General features: G+C 47.8%; 1 protein-coding gene and 1 long non-coding RNA gene across 9 annotated transcripts in view; one reads left to right on the top strand and one right to left on the bottom strand.

The window, feature by feature from the left end:
• Positions 1–22,385, bottom strand: part of LOC137538597 (uncharacterized) — an 887,672-nt gene extending 865,287 nt beyond the window's left edge. For all 7 annotated transcript variants that reach the window (XR_011024839.1, XR_011024841.1, XR_011024844.1 and 4 more), the window contains exon 1: positions 22,300–22,385. This is a non-coding gene — a long non-coding RNA (uncharacterized lncRNA). The remainder of the gene's footprint in view (positions 1–22,299) is intronic.
• A 46-nt stretch (positions 22,386–22,431) lies between these two features.
• The window catches only part of LSM14A (LSM14A mRNA processing body assembly factor), a 28,276-nt gene continuing 23,549 nt past the window's right edge, over positions 22,432–27,158 (top strand). For both annotated transcript variants that reach the window (XM_068261384.1, XM_068261383.1), the window contains exon 1: positions 22,432–22,716. In XM_068261384.1, the coding sequence (XP_068117485.1) occupies positions 22,596–22,716 (121 nt within the window). In that variant the 5' untranslated portion in view covers positions 22,432–22,595. The remainder of the gene's footprint in view (positions 22,717–27,158) is intronic.

Genomic DNA, 27,158 nt, shown 5'->3' with positions numbered 1-27,158 from the left:
TAGTAATAAAAAAAGGTATCAAAAATAGTAAATTAACTTCATGAAAAGTGTTTGCATGAGAAGGTGTGTCCAAAATGGTTGTAAGTTGGAAGTCTTCATTTACGTCGTCTTCATCTTCTTCTTCTATATCTTCTTCTACTCGAATCTTCTTCATCTTCTACTTCTTGTATCTTCTTCAATTATCTTTTTCTTCTTCTATATCTTCTTCTTCTTCTATATCTTCTTCTTCTTCTTCTATATCTTCTTCTTCTTCGTTTTCTTCTTCTATATCTTGTTCTTTTTCTTCGTTTTCTTCTTCTTCTTCTATAACTTCTTCTTCGTCTTCTTCTTCTATATCTTCTTCTTCTTCTATATCTTCTTCTTCTTCTTCTTCTATATCTTCTTCTTCTATATCTTCTTCTTCTTCTATATCTTCTTCTTCTTCATCATTATATTATGTGTCTTGGTTTTTCTTTCTTTTGTAATTTTTTTTTTTTACTTCATTTGTGGAAATATTTTATTTTAATAACACCATAGTTATATTTGTGTTGATGGCATAATAGGTACTAGTGGCACATTGCAAGCCACAGCGCCTTTTTCTGTGTACCCTGGCGGTGGTAAAACACAGAAACCAGCAGGAGGAGGAAGTAGTTGCAGCTATTGTAGTGTGGCAATAGCTGGTAGGAGAGTGGGTGGCAGCAGAAAGTAGTTCTTCTTCTGTTCTCCCTGGCAGTGGTACTATCAGCACACAGACAGCAGAAGCTCAATGCAGCTACAGGAGGAGGAATAGTGTGTGTCAGGCAGTGTGATGTGACTGACATAATAGGCCCTGGTTCCTAGCGGTGGTTCCAGGGCCGTAAATGAACAGCATGAGGTTCCAGACAGCGGTTGTGAAGCCCACATTGTGTCCAATACACAATTGGGACAGCACAGTTTTCAACCCGGACACCTCTTAAATAATTACAATTTTTTTTTTCAAATTAATGCAGCTATTGTTGAGCGTAATAGCTGGTGGCGCATGGGCAGCATCACCTTGTAATGTGTTCCCTGGCAGTGGAGAGGAGACACAGACAGCAGGAAGAAATATAACAGCAGGCAGCGTGAGGAGGATAAGTGTGTGGCAGACTGGCATTTGGCAGCAGGCAGGAGGGCAGGCAGCGAGACATAGTAGGCCCTGGGTCCTAGCGGTGGTTCCAGGGCCGTAAATGAACAGCATGAGGTTCCAGACAGTGGTCGTGAAGCCCACATTGTGTCCAATACACAATTGGGACAGCACAGTTTTCAACCCGGACACCTTTTAAATAATTACAATTTTTTTTTTTCCAAATTAATGCAGCTATTGTTGAGCATAATAGCTGGTGGCGCATGGGCAGCAGCACCTTGTAATGTGTTCCCTGGCAGTGGAGAGGAGACACAGACAGCAGGAAGAAATATAACAGCAGGCAGCGTGAGGAGGATAAGTGTGTGGCAGACTGGCATTTGGCAGCAGGCAGGAGGGCAGGCAGCGAGAAATAGTAGGCCCTGGGTCCTAGCGGTGGTTCCAGGGCCGTAAATGAACAGCATGAGGTTCCAGACAGTGGTTGTGAAGCCCACATTGTGTCCAATACACAATTGGGACAGCACAGTTTTCAACCCAGACACCTCTAAAATAATTACAATTTTTTTTTTTTCAAATTAATGCAGCGATTGTTGAGCGTAATAGCTGGTGGCGCATGGGCAGCAGCACCTTGTAATGTGTTCCCTGGCAGTGGAGACACAGACAGCAGGATGAAATACAACAGCAGCAGGTGTATGTGTGTGTGCCAGTCGTCACTTCATGTCCCCCTCTCGCCGACAACAGGGGCCATGAATTTGCCTTCCACCCAAGCCTGGTTCATTTTAAGAAACGTCAGTCTGTCCACAGACTTGTGAGACAGACGAGATCGCTTCTCAGTGACAACTCCACCGGCTGCACTGAAGCAACGCTCTGACAGTACGCTCGAAGGGGGGCAGGAGAGCACTTCCAGGGCGTACTGCGCAAGCTCGCTCCAGATCGGCAGGTGCTTGACCCAATACTCCATGGGATCAACAGGGGCCACGCTGTCAAGCCCGCTGAAGGACCCCATGTAGTCAGCCACCATGCGGGTCAAGCGCTGCCTGTGACTGGAGAAGGATGCTGCTGCAGGCACCTCCTCTCTAGTCCTTGGCAGCTCTACACTCATGTAGAGGTCTTGGGTCAGAGACAGCAGGTCTGTGGCGCGCGTGCGCTTGCTGCTGGTGTATGCAGGCACCTGCTGCTGCCTCTGTGCTGGCTGGACAGTGGGGGTGGATGGCTGAGGGAAGGCTTCCTCTAAGTGCTCAACAAGGGACAGCTGCAAATCCCTCATTTGTTGCGCACAGTCTCCTCCTGCAGGCAGGAACTGGCTGAGCTTCCCCTTCAGACGTGGGTCCAGCATCATGCAGATCCAGATGTCCTCCCTCTTCTTCATCTGGATCACCCTTGGGTCCTTGCGCAGGCACCTCAGCATGTGCGCTGCCATTGGGAAGAGTCTGTCCACGTCTGCTGGCACATCATCGGCAGCCCCAGAGCCGACAGTGCTGTCCTCTTCCTCTGCCTCCTCCACCTCATCCTCTCTCCACCCCCACACCAGTCCAGCTGCGCTCTGCTGCTCCCCCTCATCAGCAGCAAGGTCAGGGACCTACACCAACTCCGAGCCCTCCTCCTCAGAGGTGGCCTGTGAAGCTGCCTGCAGCTCCTGCTGGTCCAAGGTTGAGGCTCCCTCTTCCAGCAGTGCATACAGGGCCCTGTCCAGCACACACACCATGGGCACCCACTCGCACACCATTGCATGGTCCCTGCTTACCATGTTGGTGGCCTGCAGGAAGGTTGCCAGCACTGAGCACAGCTGCTGCATGTGCCCCCAGTCCTCCATGGAGATGATGGACGGGAGGTTGGTGGCAGCACGCCCAGTTGCAGTGATGGAGGCAACTGTTGCTCGTTCAACCAGACGCTCCAACATCGCCAGGGTGGAGTTCCAGCGAGTTGGAACATCGAGCATGAGACGGTGCTGTGGCAGGTGCAGCTCCTTCTGCACCTCTTCCAGGCTCGCTACGGCTGCAGGCGAGTGCCGGAAGTGACGCACAACCTTTCTTGCTGCCTCAAGGAGTCGGTCCATCCCCTGGTAGGTCCGCAGGAACTTTTGGACTACCAGGTTCAGGACATGCGCTAGGCAGGGGATGTGGGTCAGGTCTCCCTTGTTGATGGCAGCAACAAGGTTTGCCCCATTGAGGCCTCTGGGGGCCAGCCAACTCCTCTCCTGCTCTCGGAGTTTGGCCAGGACATGGTTCGCCGTCAGTTTGGTCTTCCCCAGGCTGACCAATTCCAGCAGCGCTTGGCAGTGGCGGGGCTTCACGCTGCTGCTGAGGCGGGGGGTTTGGGCTGGTGTGGCGGAGGATGGAAGCGGAACAGAGGAACCTGCTGCAATTCCACTGACCCTGCATGGTGGCACCACCCACTGCGTTGTTGCTGCTGCTGCTCTGACAGTGCCCGATGCTGCTACCCCCTCCTCACCCCCTTCCACCAAGCTGACCCAATGCGCGGTGAAGGACAGATAGCGGCCTGTCCAAAACCGGCTGCTCCATGGTGACGTGGACCCGTTGACCCACCGCGTGATCCATCCCTCTCCCGACATTGGCCATCACAGAGCGGTGAAGTGCAGGGATGGCCGTGCGCGAAAAATAATGTCGGCTGGGGATTGGCCAATCGGGGGCTGCGCACATCAGGAGCACACTCATGTCGCTCCCCTCCTGCACAAGGGAATAAGGCAGGAGTTGGGAGCACATGGCCCGTGCCAGCAAGCCGTTCAGCTGACGCACGCGACGGCTGCTGGGAGGCAGAACCCTGACCACCCCCTGGAAGGTGTCGCTGAGCAGGGTCTGGCGACGTCTTTTGCTGGCACGGGAATCACTGGAGGGAGCAGAGGAGGCCACTGAGGACTGGCTGCCAGAACAGACCTCAGTGTCGGCGGCAGGAGTTGCAGAGGGAGGAGGAGCAGTGCGTCTCTGAAAAACTCCTGCTGGTGCTGCTGGAGGAGGTGGAGGAGGGCGGGTGGCTGCTGCCGACGGCTTCGCAGTGGTGGCGGGTCTGCCACTGCCAGCTTCCTTCAACTTCACGAACTCCTCATGCTCAGGAAAGTGTTTCCCTGCAAGATGGTTGACTAGAGAGGTGGTGCCAAACGCAGAGGGCTCCTTCCCTCTGCTGAGCTGCTTGCGGCACTGGTTGTAGGTGGCATACTTGCACTCCAAATATGGCAGGGTGAAAAAATTCCATATTGGGGAGGTGAAGTTGCCCTTTCGGCTGGAAGGTGCTGCTGCCGCTGGTCTCCCTGTGGTGGTTGGGGGGGGTTCTTGGTGCGGCTGGTGGTGGCACTGGCAGAACTTGTCTTCTGTGCAAATTTGGACAGAGGCGCCAGGCAGGTTAAAATGATCTAAAAACAACTAAAAAGGAGGAGTACAGGTGGACTTACCTCCTGAAATGATGGACAATCGAGATTGTTCGAATCGCAAATAACAATTTATTTTGCCACTCCGCAACGCGTTTCGCAGGTATAACCCACTTCATCAGGCAAGGAGTGCAAGCTCAAAAAGGTCCAATAGTGGCAATGCAGAGAGCGACTTCTTAAACCTGAGTGGGGTCAGGTTCTAATGCTCCCCACCTGCATTTCAAGTGGTTGCCTATGTGGTAACCCGTGTTTGTGAGTATATCCACATCTGTTAATTATTTCGCCAACAATTGTTAGACTTACTGCACTATATTGGGCTCTCGGTTTTTCTTTTTGTTTCAAGTGCAGAACTTGTCTTCTGATCAGCACGCTGTCTGGCCTGCCCACTTGTGATCCTGCCCATGCCTGCGATGCTGATCCTTCTAGCAAGGCCCACAGACGCATCCTCCTCCTCCTCCTCAGAGCTGATGACATCCCCACTCCCAGGACCTGGCACCCAGTCTCTGTCCTTCACCCTGTCATCATCATCCTCCCCCTCCACAAACATGTCCTGCTGGGATCCCCCAAACTCCCCTTCTGCATGCATGGGCGGATGGACAGTCACCACTGTCTGACTGTCCAAAGCATCATCCCCCAAAGTGCCCATCAGCATTCCTTCCTCCTCCAATTCTGCCGCAACAGCACTCCATAACCCCGCTGTGCTTGGGGATAAGAAGGTGCTGAGTGACAGGGTGCTGGTGTCGCCCGCTGGGGCTGGAGAACTGCACTCCTCCTCCTCCCCAGGCAGTGCTGGTCGGCTGCTGCTGCTCTTGCGAACAGGAGTGGTGGCGGGGGTGGAGGACTGAGTTCCAGAGCTAATGGTGGCCTGCTCATCCACCATCAGTTCCACCACAGCGTCTGCGTCCTTCTCCTCAATAGGACGGCTACGACCTGGCGGTGGGAGGAACATCTGCGCCACCCGCTGCTGCTGCTGCTGTGTCTCTGCAGCGTGACTCCCAGCTGTTGGACGGCCAAGCCGTCCACAGCCCGTGGCTAATGGCGGAATAGCCACTGGTGCAGACACAGAACTGCGCATGGTGGTGGCGGCGCGGCTGCCACGCCCATGACCTCCTCTCTTGGCGATGCCCTTGCTGCCCTTGCCCAAACTGCGGCTGCCAGTGCCAGACATCGTATATTTTTAATATTATACAAATGAAAAACAAAAAACTTATGTATGTAAAGGCGGGTGGGACAAGTGGGGTACTTTAATGGGGTGGGACTGGTGGTGGTGGGTGTGTGAGGTGACGGACAGGTGTTGTACTCTACAGCAGAGATCGGTGTAGCGCCAACGAGAGAGTGCGCAGTGCGCACACAAAGACCCTAGCTGACGCTGACTGACGGTGTCCCTATACACAGACTACAGTACAGTATAGTCAGCTAATACACAATAGAAGTAATATAAACTATAGGACGGTTGTAGCACTAACGAGAGGGTGCGGACAGCGATTATGATAATAAATCTTCCTCTACGCCTCCTCTTCAGAGCAATGATGGGCCCTCCTCCAGCTCATGTTTACCTTTGTGTAGAAACAACTAATTACGCAGCTCAGAACAGGGAAGTCTCCTTCAGTCTAGCAGCGAGAGAGGGCTCCTCAGTAACTTTATGAGCCGATGGTGTGCTGCATAAGTCAATCTGCTGTGTGAGGAGCATCACAATAGAATAAAGCATGGCTGTACGCAGCAAGAGGATTCCCCTCTTGAATAATGAACTGCCCCAATTCCCCGTCACCATCAGTTTTCTCAGGGGACACAGACAGTAAGTTAAATAAAGACAGAAGAAGCTGCACAGCAAAAATATATGCTTTGATCATTCTTACTGTTGTTGGCAAATTGATTTATAATGCTTACAGAAATAGTGAAAGTTTGATAGAATTCCTTTAACAATGTAGGTACAAGTATAGCAGACGAGTCACTGAGTCCATATGGTGAGGGAGAAGAGATCATGGGTAGGAGGGCCTTGCCAAATAGGCTTACATTCTAAGGGGTGGGGGGAGGGACACAGTGGGGAAGGGGGGTTTAAAGGGAACCTGAACGGAGTCAAATTATTTAAAATGAACACATGATGTAGCTGTAAATGAATATTACATACTTACCTCGCCATCAGTTCCTCTCAGAAGCTCACCATTTTCTTCTTACAGTGATCCCTTCCAGTTCTGACAATATTTTGTCAGAACTGAAATATACCAGTTGCCATCAGTTATATATCAACTGCTGTCAGTTATAACTGAATGTGCAAGGTAATGTGCATGTTTCCCTAAGGCTCAAGTGGGCGATATTACAGTTTAACAGTGTGCTGACCAGGAAACTGTTATGGGGTAATGGCCATTTTCAAAATGGAGGACAGAGAAATCGATTGATCATAGTGGACAAACAGGATGCAGGAGAGGAGAAAGAGATTGATGAGCAGACTACATGGGAGGTAAGTATGACCTGTGTATGTTTATTTTTACTTTTTATTTTCAGTTCAGGTTCTCTTTAAGTCTAAGGGAGCTAGGAAGATGGCAGGTTGGAAATGGTAAACAGATGGATTTTAAAGAGAACCTGAACTGAAAATAAAAAGTCAAAATAACCATACACAGGTCATACTTACCTCCTGTGTAGTCTACTACTTAATCTCTCTTTCTCCTCTCCTGCATCCCATTTGTCCACTGTGATCAATGGATTTCTCTGTCCTCCGTTTTAAAAATGGCCATTACCCCCTAACAGCTTCCTTCCTGGTCAGCAGACTCAGCACACTGTAATATCGCCCACTTGAGCCATAGGGAAACATGGACATTACCTGGCACATTCAGTTGCAACTGACAGCTATAACTGACAGCAACTGGTATATTTCAGCTCTGACAAAATATTGTCAGAACTGGAAGGGATCACTGTGAGAAGAAAATGGTGAGCTTCTGAGAGGAACAGACGGTGAGGTTAGTATGTAATATTCATTTGCAGCTACTTCATGTGTTTATTTTAAACAATTTTCCTCGCTTCAGGTTCCCTTGAAGGCCTGCTTGAATGAGTTGAAGGTGGGGGAGAGCCTGATGGGGGAGAGAGGGAGTTCCATAGAGTAGTGGCTGCTCTGGAGAAGACCAAATGTACAGGGGAAAAAAAGAAGCATACCTAAGATTAATTGGCTGTCAGGAACTGTTTCTCAGGGGAGCTATTTGGTAAGGCCAACCTCGATTCAGAGTTCTCTTTGACTCTTTGGAAGTAGAAAATTCTAATAAGTGGAATAAGAAACAATCACAAGCTCACAGCCTCCTTTTCACCTGCACTAACGCAATAAAAGTTCCTCTTAATTGCCCCCCTCTGAAACGCACCTCATTGCTGCTTCCTCTTGCTATTAGCTATCTTTCACAAGGTAATTCAGCTATCATTAAATTGTAAGCAACAACCAAACACCCGTCCTTGTTCTGGTGTTTAAATTTCTTCATTTTGTCTAAAATCATCAGAATTATGCCCTGCTGGTATCCATATGCCCCATTCGATAAAAAGAATGCCAGAGAAGAGCTTCGTCTGAAGATAAAAAAAAAAAACTTTTGTCCTGCAGCTTGCAAGCCCAGATTTATAGAACAAATCTAAAACGACAAATATAGTGTTTGGGTGCAAAGCTAATGAACCTCTTTATTGAACACAGGTGCAGCATCACTACATAACGCATCAGCTCCGCTCAGAAAGGTGGGGGCGTGATACCCTCTGCCCATGCCAGAGTCACATCAACCACTGTGCAAAATAAACACTTCTCTTCGTACTCCGAGTCCTTCATCAAAAATGCAGTCACATGACATCGCCATCTTCATGCTGCATTGGAGGAGTCACGGGTTATGTTATTAATTTTTATTTATATAGCGGCAACATCTTCCATAGCTCTGTACAGAGTACAAAACAACTAGTGGGGACTCGCGAGCAGTGGTGTAGCTAAGGAACTGTGGGCCCCGATGCAAGTTTTACAATGGGGCCCCCCAAGCATTCTATAAATAACAATTGATACGGTGCACTAAAACCTGCCAATGGCAACTACAGTGTCAGAGGTGCAAGAAGGGGATGGGGAACAGCTAGTTAATGATTACCACTATTCAAAGTATCTATAGAAGTGATTATTATGAGCACAGGACCAATAGAAAGCTAACACTGCAGTTGAGGGAGGGCCCTTCGGGGCCCCTCTAGCCTAAGCGCCTGATGCGGTTGCAGCCTCTGCACCCCCTATAGCTACGCCTCTGCTCAGGAGCATAGACAAATGAGAACTTCAAAACGCTGTACAATTAACCTCCCTGGCGTTCTATTAAGATCGCCAGGGAGGCTGCGGGAGGGTTTTTTTTTAATTAAAAAAAACTGTTTTATGCAGCCAACTGAAAGTTGGCTGCATGAAAGCCCACTAGAGGGCGCTCCGGAGGCGTTCTTCCGATCGCCTCCAGCGCCCAGAATAAACAAGGAAGGCCGCAACGAGCGGCCTTCCTTGTTTTGCTTACATCGTCGCCATAGCGACGAGCAGAGTGACGTCATGGACGTCAGCCGACGTCCTGACGTCAGCCGCCTCCGATCCAGCCCTTAGCGCTGGCCGGAACTTTTGTTCCGGCTGCGCAGGGCTCGGGCGGCTGGGGGGACCCTCTTTCTCCGCTGCTCGCGCCGGATCGCCGCAGAGCGGCGGCGATCAGGCAGCACACGCGGCTGGCAAAGTGCCGGCTGCGTGTGCTGCTTTTTATTTTGTAAAAATCGGCCCAGCAGGGCCTGAGCGGCGACCTCCGGCGGTGATGGACGGATATATTCATCCATACCGCTGAGGAGGTTAAGACATCCAGCACTACAAATACATACATAGCTGATGAGTGGTTTGAGACAGCATGTTTGTACAGTGCTTACACTAACAGCATGCAGTCAGAGACTCAGAGTAGGAGGAGAAGCAAGAGGAGAGCGAGGTGAAGAGGTCATCATTGGGGAAAAGCAGCTTGTAGTGCTGTGTGAGGAGTCTGACAGTGAGTGAGGAGGGAGGAGGCAGGAGAACAGCAGTGTTTCATTTGACTTGGGAGGAGGGAGGACGTGGCACTGCTGTCCTGACCGAGGAGGAATAGAGTGGCTGAGGGTGAGTAGTCTGTCACAGACTCACAGCCAGCCAGCGTGCTATTGTGTTGAGCTGCAGCATGCCATGTGAGAACATTGAAGGAAGCAGAGTACATTGTCAGGTGCTGTGCGATCATTCCAAATCGGTGGGGGGTGCATCCTCACAAGTTTGCATCAGGCAGCAAAAGGTCTAGAACCAGCCCTGAGTGAGTGGATGCTGCTCAGGGGTTACAAAGACCTGAGATGAAAATAAACTGAGCTACACAAATGTTTCTATAGTCCTGATCCTAAGTAAAGCTGTCCATAGACTGGTTGATGTGGCTAACAGATAGATCCCTCTGACATCTATCTGATCAGAGAGGGATCTATCCAATCAAATCCCTCCACACTCTGTACACAGCTATTCAATAAATCTCAGAATTAAATCTATTCAAAATCTGTAAGCTTTCATTCAAAATAAACATACACAGGTCATACTTACCTCACGTAGTCTACTCATCAATCTTTCTCCTCTCTCCAGTCTTTCTCCTCTCCCGCTTCCTGTTTGTCCATTGAAATTGACGGAATTCATGGTCCTTTATTTTAAAAATGACAATGACCCCGTAACAGCTTCCAAGTCAGCACTCCGATAACTAGTATAGTAGAATCTTGTTATAGTAAACTCTGATATAGTAAACTCAGTCCTCAGGTCCCAGCAAATGCGTCTGTATAAATATACACTGTATGACCGATTCTGATATAGACAAGACTAGACAAGAAAAATAACATTTATATTGCCCTTTTCTCCTGGCGGACTCCAAGCGGCAGAGGTGCAGCCACTAGGACGCGCTCTATAGGCAGTAGCAGTGTTAGGCCTAGTGCACACCGGAGCGTTTCCGCTGCGGTTTGCGATCTGCTTGCGGGTGCGGATCCGCTAGGGTAATGTATTTCAATGGGCTGGTGCACACCAGAGTGGGAGGCGTTTTGCAGAAACGCATACTCCCGGGCTGCTGCAGATTTTGGATTGCGGATGCGTTTCTGCCTCAATGTTAAGTATAGGAAAACCGCAAACCGCTCTGAAAAACGGCACTTCAGAGCGGTTTGCCAGGCGTTTTTTGTTACAGTAGCTGTTCAGTAACAGCTTTACTGTAACAATACATGAAATCTACTATACCAAAACCGCTACACAAAACCGCAAAACGCTAGCTGAAACGCTGCAGAAAAATAAGAAAAAGCGTTTCAAAATCTGCTAGCATTTTGCGGATCTGCTAGCGGTTTTTGGTGTGCACTAGGCCTTAGGGAGTCTTGCCCAAGGTCTACTACTGAATAGATGCTGGCTTACTGAACAGGAAGAGCCAAGATTTGAACCCTGGTCTCCTGTGTCTGAGGCAGGGCCCTTAACCATTGCCATTACACTATACAGCCATCTGGTCCCTTGAAGTTTACTATAGAGGGATTTTACTGTGATATCACTTGTGCCATAGGGAAACATGGACATTACCTTGCACATCAGTTGTCATTTCATGTATAACTGACAGCAACTGATATAGTGAAAAAGGGCCCTAAGCTTTTCAGATTCCAAAGAGAGAAGTCTGACTAGACCAGAATCAGAATCGACTTTATTCACCAAGTGTGACCAGGTTGCTCCCGGAATTGTTTATGGTACACACAGCATAAGATAATAGAGCAGTTTGCAGCCATTCGATCAGACATAAAGGCATACAGAAAACCAGAAAGGGGCTTAACATTGCAGAGGAGCAAAGGCTACAAGGCGGTAGGAATGTGACACTCGGGACTTATGCATGAGAGGTTGAGCGAGTTTAGGAGGACCGCCTGAGGGAAGAAAGAGTTCCTGTGCCAGGTGGTGACAGTTCTGAGGCAGCGACCAGAGGGGAGGCAGTTGAAGTAGTGCCTGCCGGGTGGGAGGGGTCGTTCAGTATCTTGTTTACCCTAGACCTCAGTTGTTTGGTGTGTAGGGGGTCCAGAGGTGGCAGAGGTGACCCGATGATCCTCTCTGCGGTGTTGATGACTCTTCGAAGTTTGAGCCAATCACTTGAGGATGTGCCTACATACCAAAGGACATGGAGGAGCAGAGGATGGACTCAATGGTGGCATATAGAAGCAATCCAACAGATCCTGCGGCATACTAAACTTCCTCAGTTGTCTCAGGAACTGAGCCTTCCTCTAGATTATGCTGGTGTTCTCTCCTCACCACAGATAGTTTGTGATAGTGGTGCCCAAATCTGAACACTTGACACTCTGGGGCCCTCAAAGCCCTCCATGAAGATAGGGGTGGGTGTAGGAGGGCGCTTCCTGAAGTCCATGAACAGTTCCACTGTTTTTGCTGCATTGAGTACAAGTTTGTTCTTGGAACACCATTTGCAAATACGCTCAATCTCATTAGGGTATGCTTGCTCGCCATTGCTGCAGATGAGGCCGAGGATGCTGGTGTCTTCTGCAAATGTGATGACTTTAGCACAGTTGACGGATGAGGAACAGCTGTTCATATACAGGGAGAACAGGAAAGGAGAGAGAACACACCCTTGCGGGGCACCAGAGTTGGTAATTCCTTCCTGGGAGGAGTAGCTACCGAGCTTGACAAGTTGTTTCCTGTTTGTAAGGAAGTCCCTGAAGCATGCGCATAAAGTGAGATTGAGACAAAGTTGTGCAAGGCTGGCGTACAGAATGTCCGGTCATATGTTATTAAAAAGCAAAACCGAAATCGAGGTTCTTGGCGTAGGTGTCCAGGTGTTCCATGATTGACGTCAAATTTGAATGGCATCCTCAATGGGCCTATTTAACCTGTACGCAAATTGGAGAGGGTCCTAGAGGGGGTCTGTGGCGCTCTTCAGTTGGATGAGGACCATTTTTCTAAGAGTTTCATGATGGTGGAGGTTAGGGCAATGGGCCTGTAATTGTTGAGGTCAGTCTTCCCTGGCTTTTTGGGTATCAGAATGATTGTCGATTTCTTGAGGAAGGAGGGTACTTTGCCCTCTGCTAGTGATTTCTTGAATAGGGAGGTGAGAACAGGGGCTAGATGGGTCGCGCAGGTTCACAGGAATATTGATGACACTCTGTCTGGGCCTGAGGCTTTTCTGAGGTTAAGTTCCCGGAGGTGTTTCAGAACGTCAGCCTCCTGGATCAGAATTGGTGCAAAGATACAGGCAGACTGGGGGAGAACTCGCAGTGTGGGAGCCCGGGCTCTCAAGTACCTGCAGCTATAGCTGCAGCAGCCGCGGATGTGAGAGACACAACTACGTATACCTGTTGCCTATAGGGGTCCCAGAGGGAGGCGTGCAATCTATTAAACACAAAATACTAGGCTGCCACCACATCTTTTTGATGGGAAGAGGAGCCCCAAACTTCCTAACTAATACCTGCAAATAGAACGGTTAAAACACACCCTGTTCTGACTAATAACAATTCTCAGTAGCGATCTTCAGAAGCTAGAATTCGGTTTGTGAGGCTGAATAGCAGGGTTAGCTGAACAAATAAATGACTTTTAGAAGTCTTTTATTATAAATGCAATATAAATAATTAATATATACAGAAAATAATTAAAATCAACAATTATTGAGACAATTGTAGCGCAGTATAAAAATAAAAAGGGAAGAAAAATACGTATACTTAAGGTCAGGTGAAAATATGTCCTTTCTGGGAGATCGGAGCACATGGAAAACGTCTTTTGTTTCATTTCAGGAAATGGCCGCCAGCCACATGGTCCCCTGGCTGGCTGGCTGGCTTGATCAGGTGATGGTACACAAGGGAGGACTGCCCCACCTTGTATGCATCCTGGTTTTATGGAAGCTAGTTTTGGGGCTGGAACAAAGCCGGCCCTCTCCGGTTCACAAACCAATCACAGATCATTCCCTTGTGAAAAACATGAAAAGCAGAGAAGAGGGCCAATTGCATGCGAAAGGCATGCGAGGTCTGGATGTATAACAGCCAGCAAGCAGAGTCAAGCAGCGTTCGGTTATAGCCTCTTGGTTAGTATTGCAATGGCCAATCTGATCAAACAGCATAAAGTCCATCCAATAGTTCGCAATTAAGCAGATCAATATGCATTGACACCAAAAGGCATAAAGCACAAGACATCAGACCTTGTCAGATGTGATGCGAATCTCAAAGGATCTCATCACCAGACATTTCCACAGGTACCCATAAGCTTAATGACCATGACAATTGTATGAAGCAGTTCATCTCCCCATATCCTTGGCTCCAGATAACACATCTTCCCATGCTTGCTGATACCCCGAGATGCTCATACTGCAGGTGTCAGAATCATGTGTGGAAGGGTCCAGGACTGGTATGGGATGGTGTGGACCTTCCTGGGTCTGTAGTCAACGTTGCACGGTGTGTGGAACAGTGCCGTGGATGAAGGCCGTTGGACTGGGCCTCAGCGTGGATCCAGAGCGGAGGTCGGTACGGCGTGGCGTCCCATGCATCAGGCAAAAAGCTTCCCCGACGTTTCGCCGGCTTCTGGCTTTCTCAAGGGGCGTGGCTGTCGCGGCCTACCGCTACCTAGCCTATAAACTGCAGTCAACCAATCACAGGCGCACAAACACCGCCCCCCAGTCAGACAAACAAAACAGTGTGCGCGCAGAGGAAGAGGACAAAGGGGAGCACAATGTTATGGAACGGAGGAGCGCTGGCACACGAAATTCAAAGGCAGGGGTGTCACAAGGGCCAGCAAAAGGGGAGCTAGATATATACCCCCCGCTCGGACACAGATCTGTGTACCTAAATACTGAGAAAATGTGGATTGACTACCACAGTGACAACCCCGCCCACGCAACAATGGCACAGCGCTCATCGCACCCCCAGAAATTAAGGACCCCTCCCATACACGCAAGCATAATTTAACACCAAAAATATTGTGTGAGGAATAATCAAAGAAAAAGAGTGACTGCTCAAAAAATGCCCATTAGGTAGTAGAAATCTGACATTACCGACAGATTTGGGACTAGTCCATCCCTTTATGGGGGATTCTCAGCATGGCCTTAATTCTTTATAAAGACATTCCCTGAAAAATATGTATACAATAATGGTGGACAGCCTCCCTGCTCACCGTACACTTTTATGCCAGTTGGACGGAGCAACTGCCATTCACTAAGTGCTTTTAAAAATAAAGAAAACCCCAAGAACCCCCTATGAGAAAATGGACTAGTCCAAAACCTGTCGGTTATGTCAGATTTCTACTATCTACTGTAAGTGACAGAAACTTAGGAGAAAAGTAGTTTATGGCTCATTTAACATGTATTTTATATTTTAAGATTTTTGCGGCAGAGGACCTTTAAGAGATAATATTAAAGGCTTTTTTATTTATTAATGAGCCACATTGTTGGCATGCATAATACATCAAATTCCATTTACTGACTGCTCTGTGTTCATTGTGGAGCCTGCAACCTCACCCTGTAGTGCAAGCTCTCCAATCTATTCAGAAATGTTTCTGCTGTAATAAATCTTGTACCAGTCTGTCTGGCTCTATTCTCCCCATTGCTGAAGACAGTGAGAGAGGGAAGCGTGTCATCTCTCCTCCCACATTCCTGCTCCTCACTGATTGGTTGAGTGCAGTTCAGTGCGGCTGAAATATGATCAATGATGCTGTGCTCTCATGTGTTTACAAAGCAAGCAGCTATGACAGAGATTCTAGGAGAAAAAAAAGAGTAAGGGAAGAAATGAAATCAGAATTGGCTTCAGTCAGAAGGAACCAAGATGGCAAATGCTAGGAACAGAATTCTCTTTATTTACTTAAAGATTTTATTTAATAAAATTCATTGAAATCAAAACGTGGGCAGTACAATACATCTGTTATGTAAGTAGAGCAAGTAGTTATCAACTTTTAAATGTGTTTTTTTTCCCTAGCATAGTATGGCTGACCCTGCTGCTCCTGCTATCTCTCTTGCATTCTTACACTGCCATCTAGTGGTCAATACATGTTATACATTGCCTCCTACTTATTTATACTCCTAATTACTATTATTATATCAGGGCTGTGGAGTCGGTCCAAAAATCCACCGACTCCGACTCCTCAGTTTAGGATTCCACCGACTCCGACTCCACGACTCCTCTAATTTGCATATTACAATTTTGTTGATTAAAAGTATGTAACATGAAATTCGTCTCTTAACTGCCAATGCTTAGGAATTTTACAGGACGACTGAAGTGAGAAGGATATATAGACTACTGTATTTATTCCCTTTAGACTAAAACTAGTCCTTGGTAAGAGTACTTGTAAAAGGTACAAACCGGAACAAAGAACATCTATCAGGCCCTAGGCAATGTAAGTGTGGGTGCATGTAAGAATGATGTGCAGTTAGGGCTGGTGCACACCGAGCGGCTTTTTCATCGTTTCTGCAGCCGCTTGCGGCTGCGGATCCGCTTGGTCAATGTATCTCAATGGGGTGGTGCACACCAGAGCAGGAGGCGTTTTGCAGAAACGAAAAATGCCGGGGTGAGGCATTTTTTGGATTGCGGGTGTGTTTCTGCCTCAATGTTAAGTATAGGAAAAACGCAAACCGCTCTGAAAAACGGCACTTCAGAGCGGTTTTGCAGGCGTTTTTGTTACAGAAGCTGTTCAGTAACAGCTTTACTGTAACAATATATGAAATCTACTATACTGAAAACCGCAGCAGCAATCCGCAAAACGCTAGCAAAACGCCATAGAAAAATAAAAAAAAGCGTTTCAAAATCTGCTAGCATTTTGCGGATCTGCTAGCGGTTTTTGGTGTGCACCGGGCCGTACTCTGCAGGGGAATGAGGAGATTGTAAACAGACAACACCTCTGTGTTCAATGTGCACAGCATTCTCAGTGGATTCCCTGCAGCTCTGTGGGGAGTGCATATGTAGAGTATAGTACTACTGTGTAACAAAGTAAACCTGAGACAGATGAAATTAAAGTTTTATACATACCTGGGGCTTTCTCCAGCCGCCTTCAGGATAATCAGTCCCTCGTTGTCCTCCTCCACCACCTGGATCTTCTGCTATGAGTCCAGGTACTTGAGCCAGTCGGGCGTAGTGCGCATGCACACACTCCGCCGCCAGGAGCATACTACACCTGTGCAGCACTATTGCGCAGGTGCAGAATGTTCCTGGCTGTGGGAGCGGCATGTGGCCGGACAGCGCTGACTGGCTGAATTACCAGGACTCATAGCAGAAGATCCGGGTGGTGGAGGACAGTGAGGGACTGATTAGCCTGAAGGGGGCTGGAGGAAGCCCCAGGTATGTATAAAACTTTACTTTTCATCCGTCTCAGTTACCCTTTAACCTCCTTGCCGGTTTTCCCGACCTGAGCTCGGGGTAGAAAAAATAAGCTATTAGCGGTGATCCCGAGCTCAGGTCGGGGTAGGCATTGCAGAGCTTTACTTGAAGTTGTGGAGTCCCACGCGCGATCTCGCTGCGCAGCGGGACTTCAGCCTCTCTCCCCGGCAGTGTGGGGTCTTTCCCTGGCCGCCGGGATCCCCCATGTCCCCGCTATTCTTCCGGGGACCCGGCAGCCAGTTGGAGCAGCGCAGCCGTGGTGGTGGCAGCAGAGCGGTGGTGGCAGCGTGACGTCATCGGGGGCGGGGCTAATATTGAAAACGAACTTCTCTATATTAGAGAAATATAGAGAAGTTCGTTTATATGTATATTAGCGCCATCTTGTGGGCAAAGAGAAAACTGCAGCACAGGAGCCCAGGAAGGTACATTTTTTTTTTATTTTGCTGCAGATCTTCCTGCCAGAATGATTTTTTTCAGGTTTTAGGGTCTGATAGAGTGAAAAAAAATTGCACCGCTTTTAGACCCTAAAATCTGGAAAGAATCAGACCGCCAAGGAGGTTAATTTGTAGTCACCAAACCAAATTTTAATAATATATCAAATTATTTTATTTCATCAGCAAAGGGAGTGCATACATTTGCATAAATCAGCATCAATGCAGAATTATTTCCATCTCGTTGACCATCTCTATTAGTGACATAGCTACACATCAGGCTTTTTTTCTTACAGCATAGATGTTATTTAGTATATATATATAAGAGATTCCTGTGTACACATCATATATACAGTCACAATCAGATATGTATATCTGACCTTAAAAATACGGGGACTGCTTTATTGAAGCAGCACAAGTAACTAATTTTGATTGGTTTATTTCATTTTTGTGGACTAAGCACAGCTATTACTGTATATATACTGTATATATACATTATTTTTAATGACTATTATCTGAGAAATAGAACATTTTATCATATTTTCTATTTTAATTACAGTTACAAATTCATTAGGAGTCGGAGTCGGTGCATTTTTTCCCGACTCCGACTCCAGGCACCCAAAATTGCCAGACTCCACGACTCCGACTCCACGACTCCGACTCCACAGCCCTGTATTATATCACACTTGACTGTATGCTGTTGCGTGCAAATTTTGCTTTTGCGTCACAATGTAATCATGTTTTTATTTGCATACTTTGTGTAACTTATACATACCTGTACTTTTCTACATACCTGGGGCTTCCTCCAGCCCCATAAGCACGGATCGCTCCAACACCGCCGTCCTCAGTCTTCTGCAGCTCCGGTATCGGGTCCCGTAACTTCAGCCAGTTGCGGCCAGTCTGCGCAAGAGAAGTGCTCTCTCCAAGTATCTCTCCGTCGGCTGCTGGAGAGATACGTAAAGAGCGCACTTCTCCAACGTCAGACTGGCAGTGACTGGCTGAAGTTACGGGACCTGGTACCGGAGCTGCAGGCAGCGGAAGATGGCGGCGTGGGAGCGATCCAGGCTTATGGGGCTGGAGGAAGCCCTAGGTATGTATACAACTTTTATCTTTGATCAGCTCTGATTTCCTTTAACTTATTAACACCAATATTTAAAACTCCATCAGATTAGCACCATCTAAAATCGGTTTTATTCAGCAATCTTCAGATAAAATGTTACATCAGATTAAAATCCACATGTGGGTATGTCTTAGATGACACACAGGCGTTTCGGACCGCTCTCAGTCCTTTTTCAAATCATGGCAGGCCCACGTGGCCTGTCATGATTTGAAAAAGGACTGAGAGCGGCCTGAAACGCCTGTGCGTCATCTAAGGCATACCCACATGTGGATTTTAATCTGATGTAACATTTTATCTGAAGATTGCTGAATAAAACCGATTTTAGATGGTGCTAATCTGATGGAGTTTATGGACCTGTAACTTGTGACTCCAAAGGCGATTAGAGCACATCGACCAACCATTGGTGCTGTTACAATTACTTTTACGCACCAATATTTAAAAGTAACCTTTCTCTGTCTGACACTTGCCTTTCATCGTCTTCACCCTAGAGCCATATGAAAGTACCAAGACTGGAATCTTCTCATTACCAGCAACAGCAGTGTTGGACTGGGAGGTGGTAAAGCTGAGGAAAACCACTTGCTGGCCAAGCAGCAGTAATCGGGTGTTGCTGCTCACAGTGAAGACTTGCTGCAGATTTCTATTGGGAGTGATAACACAGGGTTACTGCTGCTTGGCCAGCAGGTGGATTTCCTCAGTTTTTCCACCTCCCATTCCAACACTGAGCAACAGCTAGGTACATTACATATTCCAAAGCAATCATCTCACTGCCCCTTGCTAATAAACCTCAACATCTAGCTATAATATAACTGATAGCCAATCAGGACATGGCAATGGCTTTGTTATAGTCGATTGCTGGTGAACAAACTGACTGAGCCACCATGACCTACTCCATGAAATAAGTTCTTTTTACATTTTAAGCCTTTGATTCCTTCCTTTTCATGTTTCTCAATGCTGTGTACACCTCTCTGCAATTTGCCCCCAACAGTTTGAGGCAAATGCGCTGACTTCCTCATTATTCACAGGGCAGCTGCTGGAGGGTGGAGACACCTGGCAGCATTCTGGCTCTGGGTTTATCAGCACATGCCCTGCAGCTGCCCTGGGAAAAGTGGTTAAGGAAGCCATATTAATAATGCCAACTATTTACATTATTGATCAAGAGCTACTTTTACAGTAGTCTTTGCAGAATGTTTGCGAACTATGTTCATTCTTTAACCGCAGCAGCATGTAATATTCACCAATCACACTATATCAAAAGTGATCTATGGTAAGCAAACTCTTAACGGTGACCATACACTTAAAGGGAACCAGAGACATTGGGGGAAATCTTTTATACATACCTGGGGCTTCCTCCAGCCCCATACGAATGGATCGCTCCCACGCCGCCGTTTTCTGCTGCCTGTATCCGCCGGTACCGAGTCTCGCATTGCCGCCAGTCGGCCGCGGCCAAGTGTCCGTATCACAGGGGCTCCCTCCATATACCTACGCGTGCGGGTGCATACTGTGTAAGGGTATGGAGGGAGCCCCTGTGATGCGGACAATTGGCCGCGTCCGCCGGAAGTGACAGGACCCTTGGACCGGCGATACAGGAAGCAGAGGATGGCGGCGTGGGAGCGATCCAGGCTTATGGGGCTGGAAGAAGCCCCAGGTATGTATAAAAGCTTTTTCTATTTTTAATCATCGTTCCTCTCTGGTTCCCTTTAATGATTTTTTTCATTAATATCCATCTGATTCCATCGTTTGATTGAATCTGCTAGAAATCAATACCACAAACAATTCCCAATTTACCAATTTCCAGTAAAAAACGATCAATTAGGTCAATCATACAGGACGGAAAATTTTGGTCGATCGTCGGCAGATTGGGAATGCGTCACAAGCATCTTTCGATGATCGATGAAGCTACTCACCTGTCCAAGCTGTGGTTCTGGGTCTCTTCTCTCCCCACTGGCCTTTTTTTCCTGTCTTCACTTCCATGTCCCCGAGCATCTGTGTAAAGCAGAGGCCAAATACTAGAGGCCTCTAGTGGTCAAGTAAGGTGTGTGCAACAGTGTCTCTAGTGTCTGTCCCCTGGCCATACACATGCATTACATCACACATGCATCTCGGCAGCGATGGAGAAAACGGTGGGGACTGGTTTCCCAAGATGCATCATTCGCATATACAAATCATCTCTTTATGTAGTATTTCAGGTCTCTTGGTGTCCTCCAGGTCCCCTCTGTTGTGCAGCTGCCCACTTTGAAAGATATACGACTAGAACTTAAGTCACGGTCTACTGCGTAGTACTGTCTGCACGCCTCCTGGATCTTATTCCCGTCACTTTGAGTGTACCGTGTATGTGTGGTACAATTCTTTTAAGAGCTGTGCATGCTACAGTAGGGAGAAGGCAAGTTGGATCTCGAGCCGGAAGGTGGATCAAAGGGTGGAGGAGACAGGGGCAGTGTGGATCGAGGGTGGAGGAGGCAGAGCAGTGTGGATCGAGGGTGGAGGAGGCAGGGCAGTGTGGATCGGAGGGTGGAGGAGGCAGGGTCACGCGGTCAATGACCAGAGTCCCACGACTGGGATGTCTTCATCAAAAAGCGTGATGTTACCCGAGACACCAGTCAACCCGGGACAGGTGACGCCAAATCCGGGACGTGTCCTAGCAAAAGTGGGATGCCTGGTCAGGGTACCATGGGGGGTACTTACCTCAGGAGTGAGAAGCCTCTGGATCTTAATGAGGCTTCCTCCATCTCCCTCCACCAGCCCGATCCAGCGGTGGCTGCCCCGAACACACAGGCCCAATAATATTTACATTTGTCTGTCTGCGCATGCGCACTAGAGGCTTTCGGATAGCCAAACCTGATCAGGTCAGCTGTAGCGCGCATATGGCTCGAGAGGCATTCCCCTCCTGAGGTAAGTAACTTCCGGGGCACTTTAAAACAAATTAAAAGCACATTGAAATGTATATATTTTTTATATTTATAGCTGTCCTCAATAGTCAATCCATAAGAAGCTGTGAAAATCCCCAGCCAATTCTGTATTATTATGCCCCAGTTGCAATACAAGTATTATCCACTAGAGACTTCTGGAGGCGAATGTATTGTTAGCACAATAAACGTTTAAGATTGGCTGGTGTGCCTGTACATGATACAGCACGGTGGTGTAGTGGTTAGCGCTCTCGCCTTACAGCGCTGGGTCCCTGGTTTAAATCCCAGCCAGGTCAACATCTGCAAGGAGCTTGTATGTTCTCCCTGTGTCTGTGTGGGTTTCCTCTGAGCACTCTGGGTTTCTCTCACATCCCAAAAACATAGATAAGTTGGCTTCCTACAAAATTGGCCCTAGACTATGATACATGCACTACACAAGACATACATAGACATATGACTATGGTAGGGACTAGATTGTGAGCCCCTCTGAGGGACAGTTAGTGGCAAGATATACTCAGATACTCTGTACAGCGCTGCGTAACATGTCGGTGCTATATAAATACATCAATAGATGAAAAAAACTTAATTCAAGCGTCGAATTGGCGGCGAGCAGCGGCAATCGGAAAATGCACGCAGCTAGCAAAGTGCTAGCTGCGTGCAGTAAAAAAAAATTTTTGAAAATCGGCCCAGCGGGGCCGGAGAAATCCTTCTGCGCAGGTTACCCCGAGCTGAGCAAGAAGGTTAATAACCACTATTCAAAGCATCTACAGAAGTGATTATTACCAGCACAGGACCAATAGAGAGCTAATACTGTGATAGAGGGTGGACCCTTCTGGGCCCCTCTGCTCTGGCCCAAGGGCCCCGATGCAGTTGCTACCTCTACACCTACTATTGCTATGCCACCGTCATTGGGCACACTGATTTTAGCAGCAGCAGTTATTGAAAGGAGGGGCAGTTGTTGCTACACTAGACTAATTCTCTATATTCTCCCATATATAATGATTTCTTCACATTTTAGCTGGTTTCTAGAATTAACACAAATCCTGTCAGAGCCGCCTCACCAGCTCCAGCTTGCTCTCGGCTCTGTCTGGTTACCATGGTGACGTGGCCCCGCCTCTCTCAGGCTGGCCGCTGTTTGGGTCGCCATGTGCTGGAAACGGCGCGAGCGCCTGAAACACGTCTCCAGCTCTCATCTCGCGAGAGGACAACGCAGCAGCGGCGGCGCCTTCCCGGCGTGCCTCGCGCGAGAAGATGAAGGCGGCGGCCATATTGATATAGAGCCAGGGCAGAACGGAGAGACGTCAAGAGAGGAAAAAGGAGGCAGCAGCGTACAATCCGCATACATCCGACCGGCATAATGAGCGGAGGGACGCCGTACATCGGCAGCAAGATCAGCCTCATCTCCAAGGCCGAGATCCGCTATGAGGGGATCCTCTACACCATCGACACCGAGAACTCCACTGTGGCCCTGGCCAAAGGTACCGCCGCCTCCCCTGTCACTATGCGGGGTCTCCGTGTGGGAGAGACGAGGACGAGTCCTTCTGCCTCATCCCTCGCTCATACGGGAGGCATGCTGGGACTTGTAGTCTGCTGGGGGCACACAGGAAAGCCCCTCCCACTCCAGGCAAAACTTTATATGAATGGGAACCCCAGAAATCATTGTGTGGCCTCCCAACTCCATGTATATTACTGACTAACCCCAGAGCACACACTCTAATCCCACCATAGTAAAGTCCCACCATATTTATTATGTATTTATATAGTACTGGCATCTTGTGCAGCACTTTACAGAGTACATAGCCATGTCACTGACTGTCCTCAGAGAAGCTCACAATCTAGTCCTACCATTGTCTAATGTCCTACCATATTATGTATTTATATATCTCTGACAGTTTCTACAGCAATTTACATAATATAGTCATGTCACTGACTGTCCTCAGAAGAGCTCACATTCTAATCTCTTCCATAGTCATGGTCTAATGTCCTACCGTGTCTTATGTATTTTTATAGCTCTGACTTTGCAACACATTACATAGTAATGCCACAGACTGTCCTCGGGAGCTCACTATTTAATTGTACCATAGTCATAGTATAATATCCTATCACATGTATTTATCTACCACTGACCTCTTCAAAGTACATAGTCATGTCATTGGTTGTTCTTAGAGGAGCTCACAATCAAATCCCTGTCATAGTCTAATGACCTACCACATTATGTATTTATATAGCATTGACCTCTTCTGCAGCACTTTATAGAGTACATAGTCCTGTCACTGACTGTCTTCAGGAGAGCTCACAATTTAATCCCTGTCAGTCTGCCCTACCATATTATGTATTTATACAGCACTGACCTCTTCTGCAGCACTTTAAGTATACTGTATAGTGATGTCACTAACTGTCCTCAGGAGTCTAGGGCTAATTTGGGGGGAAGCCAATACACCTTTTATGGTTTTGAAATGCAGGAGGAAACCCATCCAGACTTCAGGAGAACATAAATTTAAGGCTCTGCGAGGCTAGGGTGCTATCCACTAGGCCACCGTGACACCCAGCAGCCGGTATCATTGCTATTAGAGATGAGCGAATGATTCCACTCTTCTGTAGGCTTTTTCTCAACTGGACTTTAGGGGGTCTGAAACTTATTTTTGCACAAGGCTAATCAGGGTTGTGGCATGCTTAGTCCACTGATAACCTCACCTGTTCCCAAATCTGACTAGCATCATGGAAAGATCTGGTTTGGCTTCTGGTAATTTCTGGTAAAGACTTCTCCAGAAAGTTCATTTTGACAGAACACAAGGTCATTGGGGGAGGGCCATGTTGTAAATTCACTAATTCACTTCTTAGCAGTCAGCCCATGTTTACTTCAAGAACACAGGTTGTGCACTGAATCAAAAAATGACCTCAGTTTTGTCAGGTTTCCTGCTAGATTTCATGTTTGCTTGCATGAGCTCACTGGCTCCAGCCTGCTGATCACCTGACATCTAATGGCCCATACTCACGGGCAACTTTTTTGCATGTCGCAAGCACACGGGAGCGTGCTTGCGACATGCTGGCGACAGCTAGTCGCCAGGTCCCTCCGCATACACACGGCGGAGGGACCTGGCAACTGATGCGACGGAAGCTGTCACCGTTGTCCCTCCCCCCGCCGGAAGCGCCGTTTATTTACTATCATGTTGCTGTCGCTAGTCCGCGTACTCACGCGGACTAGCGACAGTTGCGGCGGAGGTGCGGCGGCGACTGTTGCCATGCGATTGAAACTTTCAATCGCATGGCGACATGAGCGACGGGCGACAGTTCGGGGTGCGCGCGCGGGCAACGGCCCATACTCACGGGCGACCTGTCGCCGCAACACGCGCGCCGCGTGTTGAGGCGACAAAAGTCCCTCGTGAGTATGGGCCATAACTGCTAAACGGCAACCAGCACATCTTCCTGTTGCTATTTACCTGCATCAGTGTTGTACTACAGCTAACATCTGGAAATATGCCAGAAGAAGGGGACTAGATCCCAGAAAGCTTGCATTATTTAACTTTATCAGTTAGCCATTAAAAGGTACTACTTTTACAAGACTGTTTTTTTTTTTTCTACCTACATATGTCAGGTTTCTTGACAATTTAGGTAACTGTTAAATAAGGCAATAGCTCAAAATCCATGCAAATAAACTTGTAAAATTTAAGTTTTGTTACAATTTTTTTTTTTTTAAATCTTTTTGAACTGAATTGAGTTCACCTATATACACTGAATGTAAGGCTCTTTAGTGCATTTATGCTTGTAAGTAGCATGTGGAATGTCCCTGAAGCAGCCAAGGGAAGCCTGCCAGTAGTCTGCGATCATTGTAATACTCCATTTTTCCTGGTATCTTCTTTCCATCTCTTTAAAGGGAACCTAAACAGAGGATATAGATTTTTCCATTTAAAATACCAGTTGCCTGACTCTCCTGCTGATCCTGTGTCTCTAATGCTGGGGATACACGGTACGTTTCTGTACCGTGTATCGACCAGCTGATTGGGCCGGCTGAATATTATCAGCTTGTCGGATCATGCCGCTCGACCCTCACCTGCTCGATCCCCGCCGGCGAACAATGGCAGGGAATCGAGCGCTGATGAGGAAGAGCCGGCGGGGACGAGCGGTAATCGATCCGCGGGGACACTGCTGGGGTCGATCCGGCGGCTAATCGAGCCGCCGGTCGTCCCGTGTATTCCAGCCGTAATACTTTTAGCCACAGCCCCTCAACAAGCATGCAGATCAGGTGCTCTGACTGAGTTAGACTGGATTAGCTGCATGCTTGTTAGCCATAGACTCAGAACAAGCCTATGCAGATCAAGTACTCTGACTCAGGTTTTACCAGATTAGTCATAGTTCCAGAGTTTTGACTCTGACACTATGTACTGTATGCCAGAAGATCAACTGGTATTGTTTACAAGGAAATAAGTATGGCAGCCTCCATGTTCCCTTTAAAAAAGGGAACCTAAACTAAAGATATGTATTTGCCCCTACTGCAGCCAAAGAGATCTGCAGGGTGGACAGGCAACTGGTATTGTTTAAAAGGGAACATCCATATCCCTCTCAGTGAAAGCGGACCCAAACCAAACATTTTTTTTAAATCAAAATATTTAGTTGCAGCACTCTGACACATACAAAGATAAACACTCCTTCAAGCCTATGAGCATTTTAGTGCATATTTTCCACCCTTCTCTTTTCATAACTAGGGTTATACAGGTGGCAGCCATTGGCAATTCCTCCTTTGCCGGTCACCTTCTACTCCACCAGTTTGCCGGATTCTGTCCCGGCAATATGAAAGGAAGGAAGGGAGGAATTCCTCCAATAAATGTAAAATATTTTATATTTGTCATCATGCAGCTGATTTTTTACTTCCTTTATAGCAACCTACACTTGTGAGTATAATTTACTCTTATTTTTATCCAACTTACCTGAAGATAATACACCATAAGGGCTCCTGGTACCCCTGCGGTTTTTTTTCTTTCTCTTCTTTTTACTGGAAGCCTTTTTTTCCCTAAGGAGCAGCGACTGACCATCTCAAAGACCGAGTGGGGACGGGATTTCCCTACATGCCTGTACAAGTGGTTGCCTTTATAGCAACCTACACTTGTGAGTATAATTTACTCTTATTTTTATCCAACTTACCTGAAGATAATACACCATAAGGGCTCCTGGTACCCCTGCGGTTTTTTTTTTCTTTTTTTTCTTTTTTTTTCTTTCTCTTCTTTTTACTGTACTAGCTACAGCCTCCTGAATGCAGCTGAAAAGGCTGCTATTTATTATTTAGAAAATAGATTTTATTTCTAAAATCTTGTATTTTTAATTTGGGTCCACTTTAAGGGGAAGATCCGCGCTACTAAATAAAGAAAAACTGCACTTACCTGGGGCTTCTTCCAGCTCCTGGCAGTCGATCGGTGCCCTCGGCGCAGCTCCTCTCCCTCTGGGCGTCCAGCGGTGAAGAAGCCGACCTCGCCAGGTCAGCTTCCGGGTCGGCGTCATGTGCGTTCCACGGCGGGGGGGTCACGTGTAGGTGACGTCATCGGGTAGTTATGCGCAGTAGAGACCCGATTACTTCTCTACACCACATGACCCCCCCCCCCTTCCCCGCCATGGAGCGCACAGAATGCTTCCTCACCGCTGGACGCCCGGAGGGAGAGGAGCTGCGCTGAGGGCACCGATCGACTGCCAGGAGCTGAAAGAAGCCCCAGGTGAGTGCAGTTTGTTTATTAGCGTAAACCCTCCCAATGTCTTGGTGGAATCGTTCACCTTGTTCCTCACTCACAGCTTCCAAATTTTCAAGGTGCAGTGTTCTTCCTAGGTACTTTTTAGCCGGGTGCTCCACCCAGCTAATTTTGGTGAGCACCTGGCTGTCGGCTCACCTCCCCATTCTCTTCCTATGCTGTATGCAGAGTTGCACAGAGGAGCA

The sequence above is a fragment of the Hyperolius riggenbachi genome, chromosome 11, assembly GCF_040937935.1.
Source record: "Hyperolius riggenbachi isolate aHypRig1 chromosome 11, aHypRig1.pri, whole genome shotgun sequence".
In the NCBI taxonomy this organism is placed as follows: domain Eukaryota; kingdom Metazoa; phylum Chordata; class Amphibia; order Anura; family Hyperoliidae; genus Hyperolius; species Hyperolius riggenbachi.
The sequence above is the reverse complement of the archived record's forward strand: the minus strand, read 5'-3'. Positions and strand labels throughout refer to the sequence as shown.